At 32.7% G+C, this 22589-nt stretch overlaps 1 protein-coding gene across 1 annotated transcript in view; it reads left to right on the top strand.

The window, feature by feature from the left end:
• Positions 1-1656: 1656 nt before the first annotated feature.
• Positions 1657-22589, top strand: part of LOC149425150 (uncharacterized) — a 44527-nt gene continuing 23594 nt past the window's right edge. Inside the window, exon 1 of the mRNA XM_089650984.1 lies at positions 1657-2400. Within this exon, the coding sequence (XP_089507110.1) occupies positions 2213-2400 (188 nt within the window). The 5' untranslated portion in view covers positions 1657-2212. The remainder of the gene's footprint in view (positions 2401-22589) is intronic.

Genomic DNA, 22589 nt, shown 5'->3' with positions numbered 1-22589 from the left:
TGTCCTCCCACAAACCGAAAATATTAAATATCTTGGTATATACTTCGACCGTTATTTAAAATGGGTCAGACATATAGAGTCGGTTAAAGGAAAGCTAAACAAGTTGATTTACTTTTTCAAAAACGTGAGAAATATACTAAACATATTTGATATAAAGAATATATACCTCGCAATAGCACAATCCATAATGGAATACGGCATTATTGCCTGGGGCTATGCCAGTAAAAATTACATAGACACACTGTATAAAGCTCAAAAAACCTTAATAAAAGTAATACTTAAAGTACCTATACTAACACCCGCTTCAACCATATTCAAAAAATTCCGAGTGTTGAAAATTCAAAAATTATATTCAAAACAAATACTAAGGACGGGTTGTTTCGGAGAATATGAACAATTCATCAAACTTCAACGTTCATTGACGGGTTCTGTGAATGTCCTATACAAGTTCTGTTATTATATCAGTATAGGCTAGTTGCTTGACAGAACTGAAATAAAAACAGAACTTGAAAAAATCTTACACAGAACTTGAAAATTAACTTTGATATTTGAAGAATTGTTCAAATTCTCCGAAACAACCCGTCCTTACTTTCCTTTACAAGAAACCTAAACACATTTAAAACTTGACAAATTTCTCGCAATACTAGAACAAGACATACACACCAACTACTTATAAGTACCAAAAACCAACACATCCTTTGGACGAAAACACTACAGATTCCAGGCTATAAAACTAGACAATTTACTTCCAACACAATATAAAACATCTAATCTTACAGAATACAAAAACACATATGGAACTGGCTACAATCCTTTTAATATTTAATTTTTTTATATTTCACATTTTTTGTTTTGTTATAAATATGGAAAAATCGATTTTATATTTTAATTTTTTATTGTTTCTCTGTGTAACTAACTCCACTGTATTGTTTTAGTATTATATAACTTTACAATTGAAAAAGTCCTCCACAACACAGGTGAACTCCTAGCGTTGAGGACAATATACTATACCTTTGTAATACAAATATATTTTTATAAAAAAATAAAAATACAGCGCACCTGAGGTTTTTACTAGCGCCAGGCACCGTTTGGCTCAGAGCCGGCCCTAGATACCAGTACCTACAACTGCAAATGGATTCAGTGTTGAACATTAAAATTTATCAAAACGTTATTTTATAATTACACCTCCCTCGACGGCACGATCTGTTTGGGATTCCCCGAATAAAACCCAAACAAAACAAAAAACACCCACAAATACAAAAACCAAACAAAGAACGCTCGAATATGAGTAAAATAATCAATGTTCTGTGGGTCAATGTGCTAACGTATGTAGGTACCTAAAATGCATTATACCTATCTACTTTCTTTGTATCGTAGGTGTTTATTTATATAATATCCGAATTGAAATGATAAGAATTCATAGAATAAAGGAGAAATAATAGAATTAGTTTGTGTTATTGTAAACACTAATATAATAAAATTATTAATAAATATAACCTTTAGAATCATTCTGATTCAACAGATAAGTTAATGCGGTTGGTTTCGTTTCGTATTACGTTTATTACTATATTATTGAGTTGTGGTTGCATTGACATTTTAGTTAAACGATGTTCATGTGACATTGTGTCACTGCATTATTGTTGTCTCGTTAATGTATGCGCATTGTGTGAGTCCGGTTTTACCTACCTTTTCATGTGGTACCCACACACGATGTGTTTATAATAGGTATAACACATTTGAATTTTCTCGAGGCGTCTTTGAGCGTACGCCTTCCTTACGTCATAATTTCCATCGCTTTTGTTGTTGTCGGTCTGCCTCTACGTTTGTTGCTAGTCCACTATAATTCTGTCAGGTCTCTGCGCTGGTCGATTCGGTGTTCATTTGTTAGTAGTCATTCGAAGAGGAAGCGTTGCGGTGTATGACCGTTTCGAAGCGCGCCTTCACACACAATAATATACGTCAATAATTTTATTTGTGAGCAGTTTGAAGGTGCTGTTTCAAAAGTCATCTAGAGTTCGATAAAGACAAGTGAAATATAATCAGAGCTCACAGCGCTCGCTGATAACAGCAGCAACGCGATAAGAGATAAGGATAGGTGTTCAGTGTAATGTGATCTTGTGTGTTAGTGTGCCAATAGGGAGGACACCCAGTGAAGGTACTCTGTGACACCCTGTGAAGTACTTGACATTTGACAAAGCAGGTGGGACTGAAGATGGCCACCTTGGGAAGAGAATCGCGAGACAGAATCAGTATATACAACTACCCCGAACATCTCAACCCCTTCAACGATGATGATAATGTGGGGAAGTTGCACTTCTACAACCCTGTTCCTGAGGTAAAGAAGAAGACCCGCAGCAACAGCTTCAGCTTGACTGGCTTCAAGGACTTGAGGAGTACTTGGTAATTATTATTCATTTACACCTGTTACGTAGGATTATTTTGCATCAGTAAGTACTACTCATAATGTGTTCTAGAATTATTTACCTCGAGATTATTCGATGGCGCTATTAAACATTGCTGAAATGTTTTCACACTAATTTATTTTGTTCTTGGAGTTTCGTAATATGAAAATTACTGCAGTTTACAAAACTGGTAAAAATCGAACGGAGTTGGCACAATTGCACAATCTCAATATCATCAAAGCCATATAGGTATATGTATATTAAATTTCATTTGAATAGCTTCCGCTAAGCGTCGAACTGTCAAAGTGGCGTTTTCGAGATTAGCGTTTCCTCGGTTTCGAATGATGAAAGTGCTCGTGCATTATCGCTGCTTGAACGGAAAACTCTGTAAATAATTATAATTACTGGACAAGTTTTAAATGTGATTCATCGGTTTGAATCGTTTATTTATTTATTGATTATAATTTGAAATATTAGTCTTCATTATTTGGTTTGCAATGTGTACACTAGGTCAATCGCCAGCCGCAGTGGTGGCTCGTGACTTTGGGTGTTCTAGAGTGCTAATATTATAAAAATTTAATTATTGATGTTGTTGTCGAAAATTAGATTTTTTGTATAGATAAACATTTTCAGGAAATCCGGCTAAACTGGAATTTCCTGAAAATCTTCAAACAAAAATCGAATTTTTGTTAAAAATTAAAAAATCGTTTTCAGCTACAACAACATCAATAATGCCATTTTTTATAATATTAGCACTCTAGAACACCCAAAAGTCACGAGCCGCCACTGCCGCTAGGACTAGGTTAGGTTAGGTTAGGTTAAGTTCTAAAGTGAACATTTGATGTCATAATATCTGCCCAAAGGGACAAATTTTATCGGTAAAATTTTTTCACATCGTCAATCAGTTGCAAAAAATACGATAATTGAATTTATAGTGAATAGTCCACCTATGCGTCTTAGGATTGTGCGACATTTACATGTCAGGTGTTATTATTATTATTAGGTTCAAGACCAGTTATTATTGTAGGTGAAGACAACTTTAATTGGAGCAATCCGCTCCAAGGCGCCAAGGCATAAAACCTTACACCTAGCAGTCCTAACACATCGCCCTTGAGAATATTATTCATAAAAACGGCGCTCCACAAATATACAAATCATAGGCGTCTCTTTGTTTTGACAAGGGGCGTCAAAATTTTTCTTTTCGCTCAGGGCAGGCCCAGCATGTACTGAGTACATATTTTATGTATTAGTAGATATATTTTTACAATACAAATATTTTCAAATATGCCAAAAGCTGCCGCCGCATCTAAAAATATAAAAAAAACATTATTTCAATTAAATAATTACGTGGAATACATTTTAATACAATTTTTATAATTAGTGTAAAATTCTATAAACTTGACTTGAAACGACTTTAGCTATGTTCAGTGACCAGATCTGAGTTTGGTTCTTACCCAACTTCACCGTACAATATTCCCCAAATGGGGTTGCCATCTTGGCTCTGCAGCAAAACATGAAACATTGACATCGTACATTATTAATTTATCTTTGCAGAAAAAAAACACTCTACAACGTTTCAAGTGGGTTTCAAAGATATCTATAAAAGCGAGCGTGCTGGACTTTGACTTAGTATATATAATTTAACCTATCGGAAAGCCAATGATTATACGATAAATATTGAAATATTGATGAATAAATAAGCTGAATAAATTAAGGTGGGTAAGAAGTAATTCGTCATATTAAAGCGAAGCTTAATGCTAAACAGGGATTTTCGATTATTCTTTATAACGAATTTGTTTACATTACGAATACCAAAAATGTGCTTTAGATAAATTGAAGTTTTTCCTATCGTTTCCCTTGATTAGAATACAAATTAAAAATTAATATACTCAGTATAAAATATAAATGTAAACTACTAAAAATCTATTTATTCAACAGAAATGTATGAACGCATAAATGAAAAAACTTTAAAAAATACAATATTATGGCTATAATTATTTATGACAGTCTGAAATTGTTTACAACTTCAATAAAAATCACTTATGCGCTTGGAATGGAGCGTTTCTTGTTTCCGTTTGCCCAGCGATTTTAATGCCTATTACCTATAATTGTGACGAAAGGCATACCAAGAATAAACACATTTTTGGCTTGTAGCTTCCTCTTAAGAGGAATGCATACAAAAATTATATTTGAATTTGAGGCCAACATACTTAACCAAACGGAACCATTTTCTTTTTAATCAGAATATATAGCAAATATCTAGTACGAATATTTATTATTTTGGGTTTTAAATTATAAAAATAATTAAATAAAGAATTCAATCATTTAAGATTTTAGAGGCAACTTTCACAGTTTTTTGTGACTTAATAGTAATTATTAAAAAATGATCTAACCCAATAATAATAGTAAAATACAAATTTAATGAAATATTAAATGAAAAAAAAAACTAAAATTAAAATTTTTAAATTTCTGTAAATTTATATTCCAAAGTAAATCTGTCGTTTGTAATTTAAATTTAAGCCAATCAAAATGCTTTTTCAGTGAGTGAATCACTATAGTAGGGTAGAGTATGTATTAGGATTGACGCTAAGAATCACAAATTGTTTTAAAAGTACAGAATTAACTTTAACATTATATAAATCAATTGTGCGAAGTATTCTGGAATACGCATCAACAATTTGGTCTCCTAATTCATGATTATAGGATTGAATCCATACAAAGGAAACTAATCCGTGTAATTGCTTATCGTGAAGGTTTATTTGGTCAATTTGGAACATATTATAATGACCGAATTTTGCACTATAAACTACACTCACAGCCAGACGTAAACTTTCTGGTGTAGGTACTGCTTCTACACAAAATTATACGTGCATCAGTTGATACACCAAACATTGTATCCCAAATTAACATCAATATACCATCAAGAAAATCAACAAGGAGGATGAAAGACATTTTCTATATCAAAGCCTACTACACAAATACAAGATATTTCTCCCCTGTACCGCGAACATTAAGAAATGATAACATTATACATGGCTCTAATAATGAAATAGACATTTTCAATGACCAATTTAAACACTTCAAAAAGTATTACCATTAATCATATCAAGCTATATTGTTATGAAGCCCTTTATTTAAAGAGAAGCAACATTGTACCTACATAATCAGTGTCTCACCAGTACAGGTGTGACAATAACAAATCGTTTATGAACATATTTGTATTTACCTTTTACCCATTCTTATTTGTCATTTACTTCTGCATATTTAACTTATTCATTTTGTTACTATTTTTGTAATTACTTTATTATTATTTAAACATCCATGTATGTACATTTTTGGGAACCATGTCTATTTTATGTACTTAAACAAAATAAAATATATAAAGTAATTTTTTAAATTTCATATTTAAATATATCTTAAATATATCATACATATATAAAATATATCGTGAAAATTCGATTTCTATAATGGCCTATATTCTAAATAGTCTGTGCGCTTAGCTCTTATTCACTGAAGTTTGATGGGTTTTTTACTATCATTTAGAGAATTTCTTCCGGAAGGTTTATATATATATATATATATTACATGGATATTATAGTTACTTGAAGTAGAGAAAAGTCAAGCAACGCCAGGTAGACGTCAGCTAGTATTCTATAACCTGATATACAAACAAATAAAGTGTATCATACACCTTATGATAAAAAAAATTAATAAGTATTTTGTATTAAAAATTCCGCGCAGTCGTTCCTCTTAAGGCGATGCCATACGTAGTAATGCAAAATCATGTGTTTTTGGTTTGAAAATTTGGTCGCCTAGAAATGTTTCAGGTGCTTTAATTAAATACTGCGAGTAGAATATATCTTGGCCTTTAAAATATTCAAGTATTTTTTAGATAAGTCTTTTTATAAGCCCAGAAAAAAATAATGTATAAGGACTATGAAAACTGCTTAAAGTTCAAAATCTCCTACTTACGAACCCATTTTCGGTTATTATTTTATTGTATAATGTGGCAAATTAAGTTATTTATAAAATGATTGAAAAAAAATAATATTTATGCCTGAACATCCACAAAATAAAATAAAAGGCACTTTTTGGTCATGTTTTTTTCTTACATAAATCAAAACAGGCGGAAGGGGTTAAGCGGGAATTTAAACCTTATCGCCATCTATGTAAGGGTTATTATTGATAGCGGCTCAATTTAAAATATTACACGACGTAGTGCATCGCCTTAACGCTTTAAAATAACGATCGTTCCGTTTCTTTTTGCAGTATTTGCACGCACGTTGTTTGCATAAAGCCAGTAGAAAGCGGCAATGACTTCATAATATTATTTTTACTAGCACACTTCGAAACATTGGCAAAAACTTGTGCCGTTTTTATAATATTATTGTAGATATGCGGATAAATCGTGCAATGACATCACCAAAATTTAAATAAAATCCTTATATACACATAATTATTTAAGAATTATGAAGACTGAATGCTGTAGAATTGAGATCCCTGAGGAGTGGTAAAACCGTGTATGATCGTGTGAGAATGTTTAGATGGTTTGGGCATATAGAGTGAATGCGTCAAGAAAGGAGTGTAAGTAGAATATATGACGCACATGTGAATGGTAGCTGAAGTTGGGGACTCCCGAGGAATCAGATACTTGAGTCGGGCCATGTCAGAATAATATAAGAGTATGTACGAATGTTAATGAGGAAAGGAGTGAATATTTAACCTTTATCGGTTGAATAGAGTGTTGGTACATTTTTCACAATATCGGCAAGGTGACAGCAACAAACCAGAAAACGTTTATGCCCACAAACATTCATATTTAATACGCTGAAGTATGCTGCTGTTGTTATAAGCCATGTACGTCCAACCTGTTGGTTCATACTGGTTTAGTAATTTATTGACATGCCTTTTTGAGAGAACAAACCTTTATACTTATATAAACTTATTTATTTTGACCGGACCGGTTTCACCTTGCACCAGACATCTTCAGACTGCTAAAATTTGTGAAAAAAATTGTAATGTAAGCAATCGACGTAAACAGAGTACTGTTAGACCCTGCGCGGAAAACTAAGTTCTATAGTACCTAAGGTAATGGTCTGCAGCGCAGTTCAGCGTGGAATTTTCTGCACAGGATCTTACAGCATTTGGTTCGATTGCTTCATTCGATTGCTTACCAACCCGTGGGACGACGGGCATAATATTTTGGATTATTTCTGATAGGAACGACTTACTTTAGGTTATTCCTTCGGTTGGACATATGATATATATGACAAATGGATTTTATTGAGTTGAGTTGACATCTATTGTTTTTTTAAATACACTGTATCTGTACAATATATCTGTATACAGGGTGTATCGGCACGTACCCGACAAACTTTAACCAGCTATTCCTTAGCACATTTGGAGTAAAAAATCTTATGTGCACTTTTCTGTTCGATAACGTTTTTTTTTAATAAAAAATTTACTATCATATTTTCACCACATGTCACCACTGTGTTATCCTTTGTCAAAGTTTGAAAACCCATCTGGCAAAATTTTATTCGAATTCCGTTGAATAATGTACGTGTGTACCTATATTGGCGCGCTTTTACAATCACAACGAAATGGCACGGCACCATTCGTCTCATTTTTAACTATTATTATTTAGTGTGTGCGAAAGAGCGAAGACGCTTTTCGACATACTTGCTTATAACAGCTGTTGAACACGAAACGCAATGCCAATGACAGTGATGGAGTGTGGAAATTTTTAATTTTTTGTTTTTAATTGAAAAAAAATGCTACCGGACAGCAAAGTGCCCATAACATTTTTTACTCCAAATGTGCTAAGGAATAGCTGGTTAAAGTTTGTCGGGTTAGTGCCGATACACCCTGTATATAAAATATCTCTTGTGGTCAGCGTTTTTTTTTTAAATTTGGTATTATCTGGTTTTACCAATGGTTACTAAATGCATTTTATAATATTATTATCCTGTATCTGGAATCTGCTTTCATCTGCTCTACTCTGGAACCCCATCCTTGACCCTCCTCACAACGTTGCCCAGCTGGGTGGCGATATACTTCCCCTGTCTTTATACCGTACAAACAGAGGCAATTTTGTAAGCAATCGCATAAAAAATATGTTTACAATATTATTTTCAACTTGCACCTACTGGCACGAATAAGCATATCGACCGACTGAAAACAAAAATAGTGGAATCAAGTTTTTTTTTTACCTTATCTGCAGAGATTATATAAAAATTTATATCTTCTGCTACTTAATTTAATCTTCAATGATTTAAATGTCTTTCCGAACCGCAAAATATAATCGCCCGGTGTTATCTTGTGCAAATGTTTAACTAATTCATGTTATTACTTGGCTGTTTATTTTAAATTACGTCATTCTTGGCAATCACAATCGTTGTGCATGAGTTGTTAGTGTAATAATAATTATTCAAGGAAATTCACATTATCCAACAGTTGCACTCAATCTAGGGAAACTTAATATTTACCTAAACAAGGCGAGGAAAATACCATTTAATTTGTTCAATTATCTGTGGCAATCATTTTTAACGGTTAGAAGGCAATAAACATTGGTTTTAAAACTTAATTTCTTTTGCCTGCTATTTTTATCTGTGATGCCTAAGCTTATTTTTAAGAGGAAGCTACAAGCCAAAAATGTGTATATTCTTGGTATACCTTATATCGTAGGTAATAGGCATTAAAATCGCTTGACAAAAGGAGTCTAGAAACATTCGATTTCAAGCGAAAAACTGTTTTTTTATTTATTTTGTAAATAATTTCAGAAAGAAAGCAAAAAAGTTAATCAAGTGAAACATTCACAGATAATCTTGTCTATAATACTGTATTTTTTAAAAGTTGTCTCCTTTGCGCGTTCATACATTTATATTGAAAAAAAATTTTTAGTAGTGTGCATTTATATTTTTTATTGAGTAATTTATTTTTTATTTGTATTCTACTCAAGCGAAGCGATAGAAAAAACTTCAATTTATCCAAAGCATACTTTTTGGTATTCATAATGTTCACAAATTCGTTGTAATGATTAATCAAAATAGTGAGTTGGCATTAAGCTTCGCCAGCGTTTTATCACATTTTCCCGTCCTACAGTTTGAGTTACATCTGTCCCACAGCTGGGAGTAGAACACAAGGATAACGCACAGATAATTTCGGGGAACTCCCAAAAATCATGGTCATGATTAATGTAGTTGCTTTTATGATCTTGATGCAATTGTTTAAAAAAGCATCAAGGGACTGTTTCCACTTTGCTTCAGTGTAGCCATACAGAAAAAAGTATGACAATAAAGTCATTGAGGTAAATGCATTATAAATAGGGTTAAGTTCGTAATTGTAAAGGAAAAACAACAGACTGAATTTAAGGCAGGCAGGAAAATATATTTTATCATTATTCTTAGGTTATCACTGTATGAATCGTATCTGGTTATCACTGGTGCAAGCTGGAAACTGCTGAATCTACATAACATTCGGAGTATTTTGTGATAATTTTTTTTTAATTTGAGATTTCGTTTTCGATTAAATGTAGTCCGAATTTGGTATTTTAAGGTCAAATTTTAAAAATTCGGTTGCTAGTGGTCAATATCAGATGTTTGCTATCTTTCAAAATGTGTTAAATCATAGACCCGGTTCCAAAAGTTTATTCTACCCTCAATGTTTTTTAATTAATCGAAATGCTCAGATCGAAAAAAATATTTCTTTGGGTTCTCTCTATGTGATGTGTTTTCACCAGTTTCAGTACTTTCCGGACACCGTGTATATTAGAGTATATTTTGTATTCTAATATTATTGATTCGTTACCTACGTATTTTCCCTTTTCAAATTTGTTCGTATAATCGTACCGCCATAGTCAAATGAAAGCTTATAAACAAAGGTTATTATTACATATCTTTGACCCTATTATAATTGACCTATTCGATCGATTTTATTACGCATTCAAGTAAACATTACTCATACTTCATAGTGATTAATAATATTAATATAAACTATTACACACGATGGTTTAGGGGGCAAATATTCCAAACATGGAAAAAATCAATTTTCTAGACTTGCGTTATTACTTGGTCTTCATACCTTGATTGCTTGACGAGGTTATTATACATTAACCTCGGAATTTCTGTGCATAATAAGGCAGATTAAAACACGCTAAGCGAATAAATTGATTGACTCATTATAAGGTGTAAACCAAGAGATTGGCTTAGAGAACGCACGGGGAGGAAGATGTGTTCGCCTCGAAAATACACATTACGAAATAATCCAATTTCCGAAATGCAAAGAATTATAATACTATCCTCGTTACTCGAAAACTAAATCGGTTCTTTTTTAAAAGAACAGAGGGCGCCACTTCCGTTTACAACAATCCTTAACTGTTCATTTATTATGATAATAATACTGTCAGATATCAATTAACCTTATCGATTGACAATAAATTTAGTGGTTTAATATTGGTGCTATTTTGACTCTTGTGCTTGAATGCAGGTGGAGGTTTTCTCTTTTACTCGCTTGATTCAAAACCACGCTTTATTTATATCAGATCGTACTTTTATTTTTAACATAATCCAATTTTTTGTTGCACAATCCACAAATGTTGTTATTTATATTTGAACACTATTATATTGAACACACAAAACTCTTTTGTTTTGTGGAATGGAATTTGAATATTAATTGAAAAATTATAGTGCAAACTTAATAGTGCATACCTATAAATAATATTATCAATTTTAACCAGATTTCATAAGAGTTCCATTCCAGTAGGTACGGTATTTTATGGGGCTGAGGAACGTATGGAAGTGAAGGAGATAAAGAAGAAGAAGGTTGAGGAGCACATAAGTCATTACGCCATTTCAAGCAACGTTTTGTTTCTTGTTAGTGGTATTTCACCAACGTGGAACTGATGCTGAGAGCATCTACGACTCTCAGTTTTTCTATGTTTTATGAATCTCTAGGGCTCGACTACAGATTGCCCGAGGTTACGTGAGTTTTCACCACGCCACTGTATCCAACCCTTTACACCCCTGTGTCTCCCATATTCTCAGTGTCATGTGTTTCATTACATGTTTTGTATGTTTGTTCAAAAAATCTGATAATTGAGTTTATCTATACAAGCACGCGGTGGAAAAACCTCAACATGTCGCGCTTGCAACGGTTTAGTACAGATTATTGAGATACGATGATCATGAGATGTACACGAACGGACTGGAAAAATAGTTGAAATCCGAATCTTCTGAAACCCCATTCATCAGTAAAGGATTATTTTAATATTTAGATAAAAGAAATAAGGGAGATGAGCCGTACACCATTATTAATACGAAACCGCGCGCACTAAAGTGTCGCCAACATCGTTTACCCATAGTACGGCAAATTGCATCTACGCCTAGCGGCGCTCCGCCTTTTTTTCTACCAAAGACCAACGCGTAACTTTCATTGGTTCCGCCGCTTTGATAATCCGTGCAATTTGGTCGTAGTTCAGCAACAGACGGCACGTTTTCATGCATATCTCCCTTTCTTTCTACTATCGACGGTGAACAATAAATCAGGATGTAAATAATTTTATTAAATCGCGTACTTATAAATAGTCAGCATTAGACATTGTTTAACTGGGATTCACCGACGCAAAACCTAGACGTTGTCTTACAATACGTTTATAATATCCTCTTTAGGTTCCTACGTCAGTAATTACATATTGTGTAATAATACTAATATGGAATAAAAAACATAATTCACAATGAGCCCACTTGCATAATAACAAAATTTCGTCAACCGAGTCATTTAATTTTTAAATTATTGACTGAGAATAGCATAGCTAAGTCATGTTTTAACTCGAGCATTTGGCATTTCGTCTGTCAGTAAATCTGTTTTTTAGGTTCCGGTTCCGATTTCAAGATAGTGGCCGCTTTAATCGAACAAAAAAACCATTTATTAATATAACTAGCAATTGGGTGAAATATTTATAGTACCTAGATTATATACTATTTTTATAAAAAAAATATTTAAACCCTGGTAAGACGGTTCAATTTACAAAACATAATTTTGCAAAAAACAAGTGTTGAGTCTAATAGATACTATTGTGTTGCTATTCTATTCAGTGTGGACGGCTATGTAACTTCAATTATTACTCTGACATAAGTACTCGTAAGTTGTTGCGAAAATAGAATCAGAGATGGCGCACGGCGAAAATTTACAACGGGTTAATGGTTAAGTAAAGGGGTTGACAGATTACGATATAAGTTCAAAGCGTTTTAGGTATATAACTCCATATTGCTCGCCATAGAATCCCATACAGACCTGTCACACCTGAAAAGATTATGTGTTATAAGTGTTGGCGTTGCAACGATATGCTGTGATCTGCTAGCCAGGCAATATTTGAAAATTATGCAACCCCCACTTTACGAATAATTTACGGAGCGCCGTAATTACGCGGCTGTCATCTGTTAAAGTGACAGATCCCATGCAAAGAAATGATATTCCACTACAGTCCCCCAATTGATCGGTCCCCCTCTCCTGAGGAAGATTATAGCGTAGAATACGTATATGCCAAGGCCAAATTATGCGCGCATAATATAGCGTAAAATTTATTTATTTATATATAATTTGTACATTTATTTATAACAATTACATGTAATATAGCCTAAGACGTTAGAATTGTACCATTTATGCAGTGTATATGCAATGCCAAAAATCTCGCAAATGCGCTATAGGACACAAAAAATAAATCTATTTTTTTATCTACTGCATTCAAAAAGCACGTAGCTCTCCCCACGGGTGAGTTCATAAATAAATTAGTGCGGCTTGCTCTATAAAATGTCTAAGGCTTAAAGATTCTTTTTTCAAATCTGAAATAATCATGTTTTATAAATTGCGTTATTTAAGTACCTACTTACAAATCTTAAAATTTCAGAGGAAAATTTGAATTTTATTTAAAATATGAGAAAGGTAGAAAAATAACAACTTTACTTTTCCCAGAACATAGTTTTTGGAGTACCTACCTATCGTATAAGAATTTTCCCACGTAAGCACATTATTTACCTTGTCTTGTATACCTACTAGTGTTAGTTAAACTCAAAGTGCACCTCTATCTAATATATTTTTTAATGTTCTTAGTAAATGTCGAACAGTTTATGATTAAACATATTGATATAGCTACTTCTGCCATTATTAATAATCTTTTACTAACTTTTTGTTTGTACGAAACGTGTATGTGAGGAATTGGTTAGCATTAACGTACACAGTATTTATTATTTACAGAATTTTGCCGTATTATTTTTGTGTGAACCCATAAAAAACCAAGTAAATAAGAAAGTCAGTAGGTAAAGGTATCGATATATATATTTATATTTATCTTTTTGAAGTCCACACGTGTTTTCTCGACGTCTGTTTCAGTGACTATATTTATGAATCGATGATTACACGAAACGAATTTTTAAAACACGTCGTTCAATAACAACATCCACAGTAACATGCGATTGAAAGAGTCCCAATATAACTGTATAATATATATATATTTTTTTTAATGTATATTTTATTTAGTTATAAGAGTTTACATCTTATACCTAATATATTATTTTCTATGACTACTACAATATTATTTACTTCTTACATACTAAAATTTAGATTTCACAACATTGAGACATAATCCACGAAAAACTGCAAGACTTTTAGCTTCCTTAACAATTACCGGGAGTTCATTGAACATTTTAAAACCTTTATAATAAATATTGTTTTGTGTTTCTGATAAGTGTGTTTTAGGAAGCCTAAAATCGTTGCAGTTTCTCGTAGGATATAAATGAACTGCACTATTAATTCTAACATTCTTTGACATATAGTCAGGTAACATTTTATTTTTTAGCTTATAAATAAACACTAAGGTATTATAAACTAATCGTTGCCACACACTTAAAATATTGAGTTGACGTTGCATGGTTTTTATTCTGGTGTACCTGCTACAACACAGTATTGACCTCATGCCTCTGTTCTGGATTACTTCCATTCTCTTAATTTGGGTTTTGTTACTTAGAAATATTACACTTGTACAATAATTTAGATGGGATGCTACAGTGGTATTGTAGACCAATATCCTTGTTTTAATGTCCAATTTTCCTTTTATCCTACTTAAGAAATTAACCTTTTTAACCCATTTTTTTATTTAAAATTTCAAAGTTAGTGTTAAATTTTAACTTGTTATCTATTATGATTCCCAGGTATTTAATTTATTTTACTTCTTCCATATTTTGATTGTCTATATTTAGGACAGTATGTACGTTTAGTTTTTTCCCTAATACCATAAATTTACTTTTAGTTACATTTAATTTCAATTTATTTATGTTTTACCACTTAGATAATTCATTAAGTTCATTTTGTATTTTTGACAACGCATCTTCAATATTATTTGCTATAATATATAAAAGTGTGTCATCTGCAAAAAGTTTGATGGAACAGTATTTTAAGCACTTCACTATATCATTAATATATAAAATAAATAGGAGCGGTCCCAAAACAGATCCTTGAGGAACTCCAATGTTGATTTCTTGTTCTTCAGAGATAGTATCTCCAATTTTGGTTTTTTGTTTTCTATTTTTTTAAGTAATCAATAAACCACTGCAATTCATTAGCACGGATTCCTATGTCCTTCAATTTCATTATTAGTCTTTCTCTGTCTATCGTTTCAAAAGCACGTCTAAAATCCAAGAACACTGCTATTGTGATTTTCTTCTGATCCATAGCTGTTTTCCATTCATTTATCACATAATTTATTGCTGTTTCACAGGAATATTTATTTCTAAACCCAGATTGTTCTTTTACTAGGATGTTATTTTTTTCTATAAATTTACTCATCTGTTCTTTCACAATGCATTCTAGTAATTGTTCATATTTAGGCAATCCATTTATTGGTTTGAAGTCTTCGAAATTTTTAGCATTTATTATTTTGGGCACTGGTGTTATTATGGAGGTTTTCCATGACTGCGGAAAAATTCCCTTAGTCAGAGATTCATTTATTAGTGCAACTAATCTGTCTCCTATAGCTGGCGGTGCATCTTTGATTATGCTTATAGTAATTCCATCCGGCGATGATTTTGGTTTCATTGTTTTAATGATTTTCATTAAATACTCATTGTCAATTTTATTAAACCTGAAAATATTTTTATTCTCTCTTTTTTTCCGATGATTGAGAAGAGGTATCTGCGACTAATGGAATACTCTTATTTATGTTTTCGACACTAAGTACAAAATTTGTGTTAAATTTTTGGGCTATTTTAAGTGTATCATCTTCAACTCCATCTGGAAACCGAACTTCCTTAATGTTTTCCCTCTGTTTGCCGCTTATAATTTCTTTAAGTGTAGTCCACATTTTTCTTGAGTCACTTTGAGAGGTAATTATTTCTTGCCTGATATACGAATTTTTGGTATGTTTTATTTCTGTACTGTACATGTTTCTAAGTTTCTTATAAGTTTCCCACCTTTCTTCAGTGAATTGTATTTTACAGGCTTTATAGGCTGTATCCCTTTGTTTTTGTAGAATATGTAGGGATTTCGTATACCATTTATTTGTATCTTTTAATATAATATTAGTTAAAGGCATTAGCTCATTTACTACTGTTTTCAGATGTCCTACTAGTTCATCGGCTTTTCCGTCTAAATTTCCTTGGGTATCGCAGATCCATTTTTTGTTTTGTAATGCTGTACACAATGTATCCTTATTATAGTTATTTTTTTTTCTACACGTTATATTTCGTATTCCCTGTGGCTTCGGACTTGTGGTCGTTTCAAATATTGTTAATATATTTTCGTGGTCAGATATTTTTGGAGTATCCATTATTATCACTATCCTCTCAGAAGCGTTAACAATATAGACATTGCAGATTGACAATAATTAAAGTGAATTAGGAAGTAAAACCAGATATTATTTAATTAACTTCTATTATCTTCATTATATTTAATAATATGTAAATTCACCTTCCCTCTCTCTATGATTATATGAAATAATTAACCAATAAAATACCCCTTGAAGGGTGAAAGGCAGAAATATATTTATTTTTTTAATAATTAAATGTGTCTTCGAAAGCATATTTTTTGTTTTTTAAGTTTATTGGAATAACTTTTTTTTTAATTGCCTTTGAAGGTTATACACACCAATGTAATAAGTCATTGAAGAATAAGATAATACTAACAAATCTAAACTAAACATGAAACAGAACAAGACACCGAAAAATAAAAATGTAACGATCTCAACATTCCCACATAAATAAAAATCGAATGTGTTAATCCGAGACACTACCTCGGTTACAAATATATTCGTTGGAACTTTGTAATCATTCAAAAAGATAGCAGCCAAAATATGGGAAAAATTAGTGGAAGATAATATTTTAAATTCTTCTTCTTCTTTCGTACGGAGGGGGGGAGGTTTAGAGGGGAACATCTAGGTTAGTGAGCGAGCTTAATGCCTCAGGCGTGGCCTCATCAATCCCGCCGGGGAATGAATGTATCGGGCGTTCTTTGACCACATGTTCGATGGTCTACGCCGCACCGCATTCACACATCGCCGACTCTTTAGGGCATCACCTGTGCCCAGAGATGTGCTTTATTTCAAATAAATCCATTTCAAATGGAAATGCAAAATGCAAAATAGGTATTTTCCATTTTGCATTTTAAATGCTTTTCTAAAAACCATTTTGCATTTTGCATTTTAAATGCTTTTCTCAATGCATTTTCCATTTAAAATGCTTTTTTGCAACATTCTTCCTACTATCTCCACTCATCTTTTTTTCATAAGCCCCAAATATCAGTCGGTCCTCAACCTCGCTACGAGAGATAATTTCCATTTGTCAAGTTGCTCCCCGGTAGGAGCCCTGGCAATTGAGTGATACGAGTACCATTACAAAAAATACTAATTATTATTTTTTTGATTTTTTATATATAGCACAAAGGGTAACAATTATTTTATAAGCAATAATTATATTAGCCTAAAACACTCATCCACATTAAAAAATTTCCTGATAAAAGATACATGACGCCAACTATAATAAAGCCAAACCAAAATAAAGTTGGTTGTTTTCAGGTGAAAAAATGTAACAAGCAGTAATTGTTGAATGAAACACTAGTATATATTGAATTATTTCGCGGATAAGAGATAAGCCACCATAGCTCAGTGGTCAGAGCTGTCGACCGGAAATCGAAAGGACACGGGTTCATGTCCCGTTGGCGTCATGTATCTTTTATCAGGAGATTTTTCAATGTGGATGAGTGTTTCAGGCTAATAATTATTGCTTATAAAATAATTGCTACAAAAAAAAACTGATTCAAATACTGAACATGGGGCCATGACGCTGTAATATTAAATGTTAGATAGCAGTTTCTATGTTTTTACGTTGGCAACATTAGTCCCGCGCAATTTTTTGTGGTTTCATAATCCGTAGTCGTGGTGTTTTTGGATTTACCATCATGTAATATGTTTGTTCTACATTGATGTCCATTATTAAATGACAAAATTGTTTAAAAATTCTATAATTATTTTGAATGTTTGACCTGAGAAACCATTTTGCATTTTGAAAATAGGTATTTTGCATTTTGCATTTGAAATGCTTTTCTAAAAACCATTTTGCATCTTGCATTTTCAAATGGAAAAGTTCTGACCCATTTCCATTTTGCATTTCAAATGGTTTTGGGTACCCATTTTGCACATCTCTGCCTGTGCCTCATACGGGCACAGCGGCTGTGGGAGGGCCTTATCATATTGATGGCGAACCAGAGTTTGCGAGGCAGTGAGAATGAAGGCTGTCTCTCAGTGAGATTTTTAATTCTGAATTTGAAATATGAGATCGATAAAAATGACGTCAAATAATTAGGTCCCAAAGACCGAGTTGGTTGAGACATTTTCCCGGTAAGACGGAGATCCTGGGTTCGATTCCCACTTGAGACCATTACATTTTTTGATTTTTCTTTGTCATATTAGGTTTAATGTATCATTTTGATTTAGTAGTTAAGTATTATCTTCTTCAATGCATATTTTTTGGATGAAAAATTACTACTTTATGCAGCAGTGTGAAATTAATTGACTTTAAGTTCAAAGTTGTTTTACTGCGCTGAGGAAGGCACGGTTGTTTCCGAAACTATGTGCAAATAAACTCACACATAATCTTGTTTACCTGTACAAAAGATATTTCTCCTAAGTAAGGTCAAGTTTATGAGGTTAAGAAAATGGTGTAATTATTTGTTAACGCTGTTTATTTTACATAACTTATACATTGTTACAAATTTTATACAGAATAAGAAAATTCGCATTTTCTCTAGCTGAAAACACTCCTGCTTGCACAATTGCAGTATACAATACTTTTACCTTCATTATTTTTACGTCGCGTGACTGAAAAAACATTGATTTTCAACACAGAAGTAGAGCAAGTTAACGTAACACAGTATATCTACATAATACATAAAACTAGTCAAATTACCTGGTGTTGCCGTGGTTTCACGCAATTTTTTTTTCTAAATCTCATGTGGACCTTCTCTTGAAGTCTTGTTTTGAAGTTTTATTTCGAGATTGATGAAATATTCAACACATAAAAATTCAAAATAAGAGAAGGTTCACTATCTACAAGAGATTTAGAAAAAACCACCTCCATCCCCTTTTCTCACCCTTTAAAGCAGAATTTTGAAACTACTTGATGAAATTTTGCACACTTGACATTCAAAAAAAGAGAAAAATTACTTTCTACATCTAACCTTGAAACACTAGGTATAAATAAAACGGGTGCGTGTCTTCATAGGAACTAATCACATTGGTAGTTTATATGATACGAAAAATAAAAGGAATTACGAATAATGAAACCGCTTTTTACATTATTTTCTTCTACATATGTATCAAATTGACTTACAACCAAGCCTAAAATTTTATTTATTTTTCTTTGGAAATTCTAACCCAATTGCGGATATAATACACGCTGGTGTCCGGGGGTAAAGTCAGTTAAATGCACTCACGTCGGGATGTGATTCTTCGTGATGGTAGAAGTACAAAATATAAATCACTTCTTTTTCGAAACGAAATAAAATTCAACTTTTTCACCCGAAAACTAATTAAAACGTTGGAATTTAGATAAAAGTTATCCTAGCTTTTTTACTTGTACTATCTTGTAGACGTGTCGAAGTTAGTGAACTTTTCCCCCACATCTTGTACGTATGATTTTCCTCATATTCTGTTTTGAGCGAGGAACTGTCGTTTTATCTTCGCTTATTTTGAGTTTATTATTTTATCACTGCTGTGGTCTTCCTGCCCCATATGGTCATTCTCTAATATACTAACAGACCAACAATATATTTTTAAATTTTATACATACTAGTTGAATCACCCGGAATTGTGGCTTTATAAAGTGCGAAGGGCTGGTTTTGATCCAGACAGTGATCTACTTTTTGTTTTGAAGGTCAAGTAAGTGTGCAAAAATTTCATCAATCTCGGAATAAAAATATGGTTTGTATGAAAAATTCAATATCATTTTTTTAAAGCTTATTCTAGCTGAAGTGTCCAGCGTTGTCCGGGATTTAATCTGCTTTAAGTGATGAGAAAATGGGGATCTGGTTGTTTTTAAAATCTCATTTACACTGTAACTTTTCTCTCGTTTTGAAGGTTAGTTGTGCAAAATTTCATCGATCTCTGAATAAAACTGTAAAATTGTATTAAAAAAAACAAACCTAGAAACACTATTATTTATATATAGGTTTACATAGGTAGAAGATAAGAACTGTATAATACAAGAAGAAACATGAGTAGAATATAATACGAGTATATAAGCCCTGACATGAATAAGAAGAGATATTGCTTCATGATTCATAATTCATAACGAGGAGAAAATTCCAATGCTTCAGACAATTGATGCTAACTTTTGCAATGTATTTATTGATATCTCTAAATAGTATAAAACAAAGTTACTATCCCGTTAGTCTGTTTGTGGGCTTAGTTCTTCTAAATACGCAACAGATTTTAATAGGGTTTTCACTATCATTTAGAGAATTTCTTACGGAAGGATTATACAGGGTTTTCCAATAAGAGGTGTTATTTTGATATTCAATCGTAAAATATCAATGGTTTCGTTGCTTGTGTGGCACGTAGCGCCATCTTGTTGAAAGTAAACGTTGTCCAGATCAATACCATCCAATTCCAGCCATAAAAAATGATTAATCATCTCTCGATAGCGCAATCCATTCACCGTAACTGTTGCTCCAGCCTCATTTTGAAAAAATAAGGTCCAATGACTCCGCAGGACCATAAACCGCACCAAACAGTCGCATTTTGAGGAAAGAGAGGTTTTTCAACAATAACTCTTGGGTTTTCCGAGCCCCAAATGCGACAATTTTGCTTGTTGACGAAGCCACTGAGGAGGAAATGGGCCTCATCACTTAAGATGATTTGCATTTGATTCACTCAAGTGAATTTTAATAATTTCAATGCGTTGTTGAAGCGTGTATCGTTCGATTTTTATTAATGGCGTAGTTTCTACTTGTCAAATGTCAAAAAATGACAGCTTTAAAAGTAACATCTACCGAAATAGCAGGCTATTCAAAATAACACCTGTTATTGGAAAACCCTGTATATGTGTAATATATGCATATTATCTTAATAGAGAGTAGACAGAAGTCGAGGAACGCAGGGAACACGTCAGCTAGTTATAATTTATTATTTATTGTTCATATCACCAAATCTCAAATTTTGATTTTCAAATATGTGGCCTAAAAAATATAATATTTAGATGCTTATTTAATGCGACTTGCCAATATACTCGGAAAACCAAAGCAATATTTTTTACTCACAAGAAAAAAACAAGATTTCAATTTGTGATAAAGTACATATTATACTATTTCAGTATGCTCGACAAATGAAGGCAAACGGCGATAAATATAATAAAAAAAGTCATTAGAATTATTGTAAAAAACGAAATGATTTTTATTTTTATTTTACACACAAATTTAATAAGCACATTTTTTATGCGAGTGCATGTTTATGTACTCATCATGTCATAAACATCAAAGACTTCATAGCTCTGCTTCTAGCATAGCTTATACACGGTTTTCGGAAACTCAGAGTATAATCGGTAAATGATGAATCTACGTCACACAGAAAACCCAAAAAATAATCAATTTAAGCATTTCGATATTTATATATCGTTTTACTTTTTTTGGGATAAAAATAAATTTTGAAGGCTGGTCTACGCTTGGACACATTTTAAAAGACATTAAACAGCTGATATTAACCCCTAGCAACCGATTTTTTTTTATTTGAAAGAAAAAATTCTAACTTCGGACTCGATTTACTCAAAATCGACTCTAAATTTGATGTATAGGGTTTTCCAATAAGAGGTGTTATTTTGAATATTAATTAAGGAATCAATGATTTTTTATGGCCGGAATTGGATGGTATTGATCTGGACAACGTTTACTTTCAACTAGACGGCGCTACGTGCCACACAAATAACGAAACCATTGATCTTTTACGGGAAAAGTTTTCGGACCGTGTTATCTCTCGAAGAGGTGATCACAATTGGCCACCGAGATCTTGTGATTTAACACCTTGCGACTTCTTCCTTTGGGGCCACGTGAAAGAGAAGATCTACGCCAACAGCCCAGCGTCGATTCCACACCTCAAAGATGGAATTCGTGAGGCTATCGAGGACATAAGGCAGCCACTTTGCGATTTGGCTATGGAAAATTTCATGAAAAGGATATGGTCCTGTAGGCGTGGTATTGGAAAACCCTGTAGATTCACAAGTATTCTGCTTGTACTATGATTTCCGGACACTGTGTATTATAAATAATAATATGCCTTCATTCCATTTACTGTAATACAGGAGACATGTAAGTACCTACCTAAATACTTAACAATGGCTTCTTGTGATTTCGTTTCATCACATATCACATGTGCAAACATGTGTTAAGAAGTCAATAATTATGCTTTAGCGATTAACAGCACTAATACAATAAGTAAGTGTGATTGTATTGTGTGATGCATGTACATAATGGTATATGTATGTATATCAACAGCTACAACTGCCCATGAATATTGTATACCGATGACGCCATTTACCGAAAATAGAGTATTACTTCAGATTTTGCCTTGCGGGTGATCAACCATATGGGACTCTATAAATGTGATTTCATTACTGGCAACATAAATAGTAATCCGAATGATTTAATATTTCC

This window comes from Hesperophylax consimilis, chromosome 3, assembly GCF_061612785.1.
Source record: "Hesperophylax consimilis isolate HC1 chromosome 3, BYU_Hcon_1.0, whole genome shotgun sequence".
Taxonomy (NCBI): Eukaryota; Metazoa; Arthropoda; class Insecta; order Trichoptera; family Limnephilidae; genus Hesperophylax; species Hesperophylax consimilis.
The sequence above is the reverse complement of the archived record's forward strand: the minus strand, read 5'-3'. Positions and strand labels throughout refer to the sequence as shown.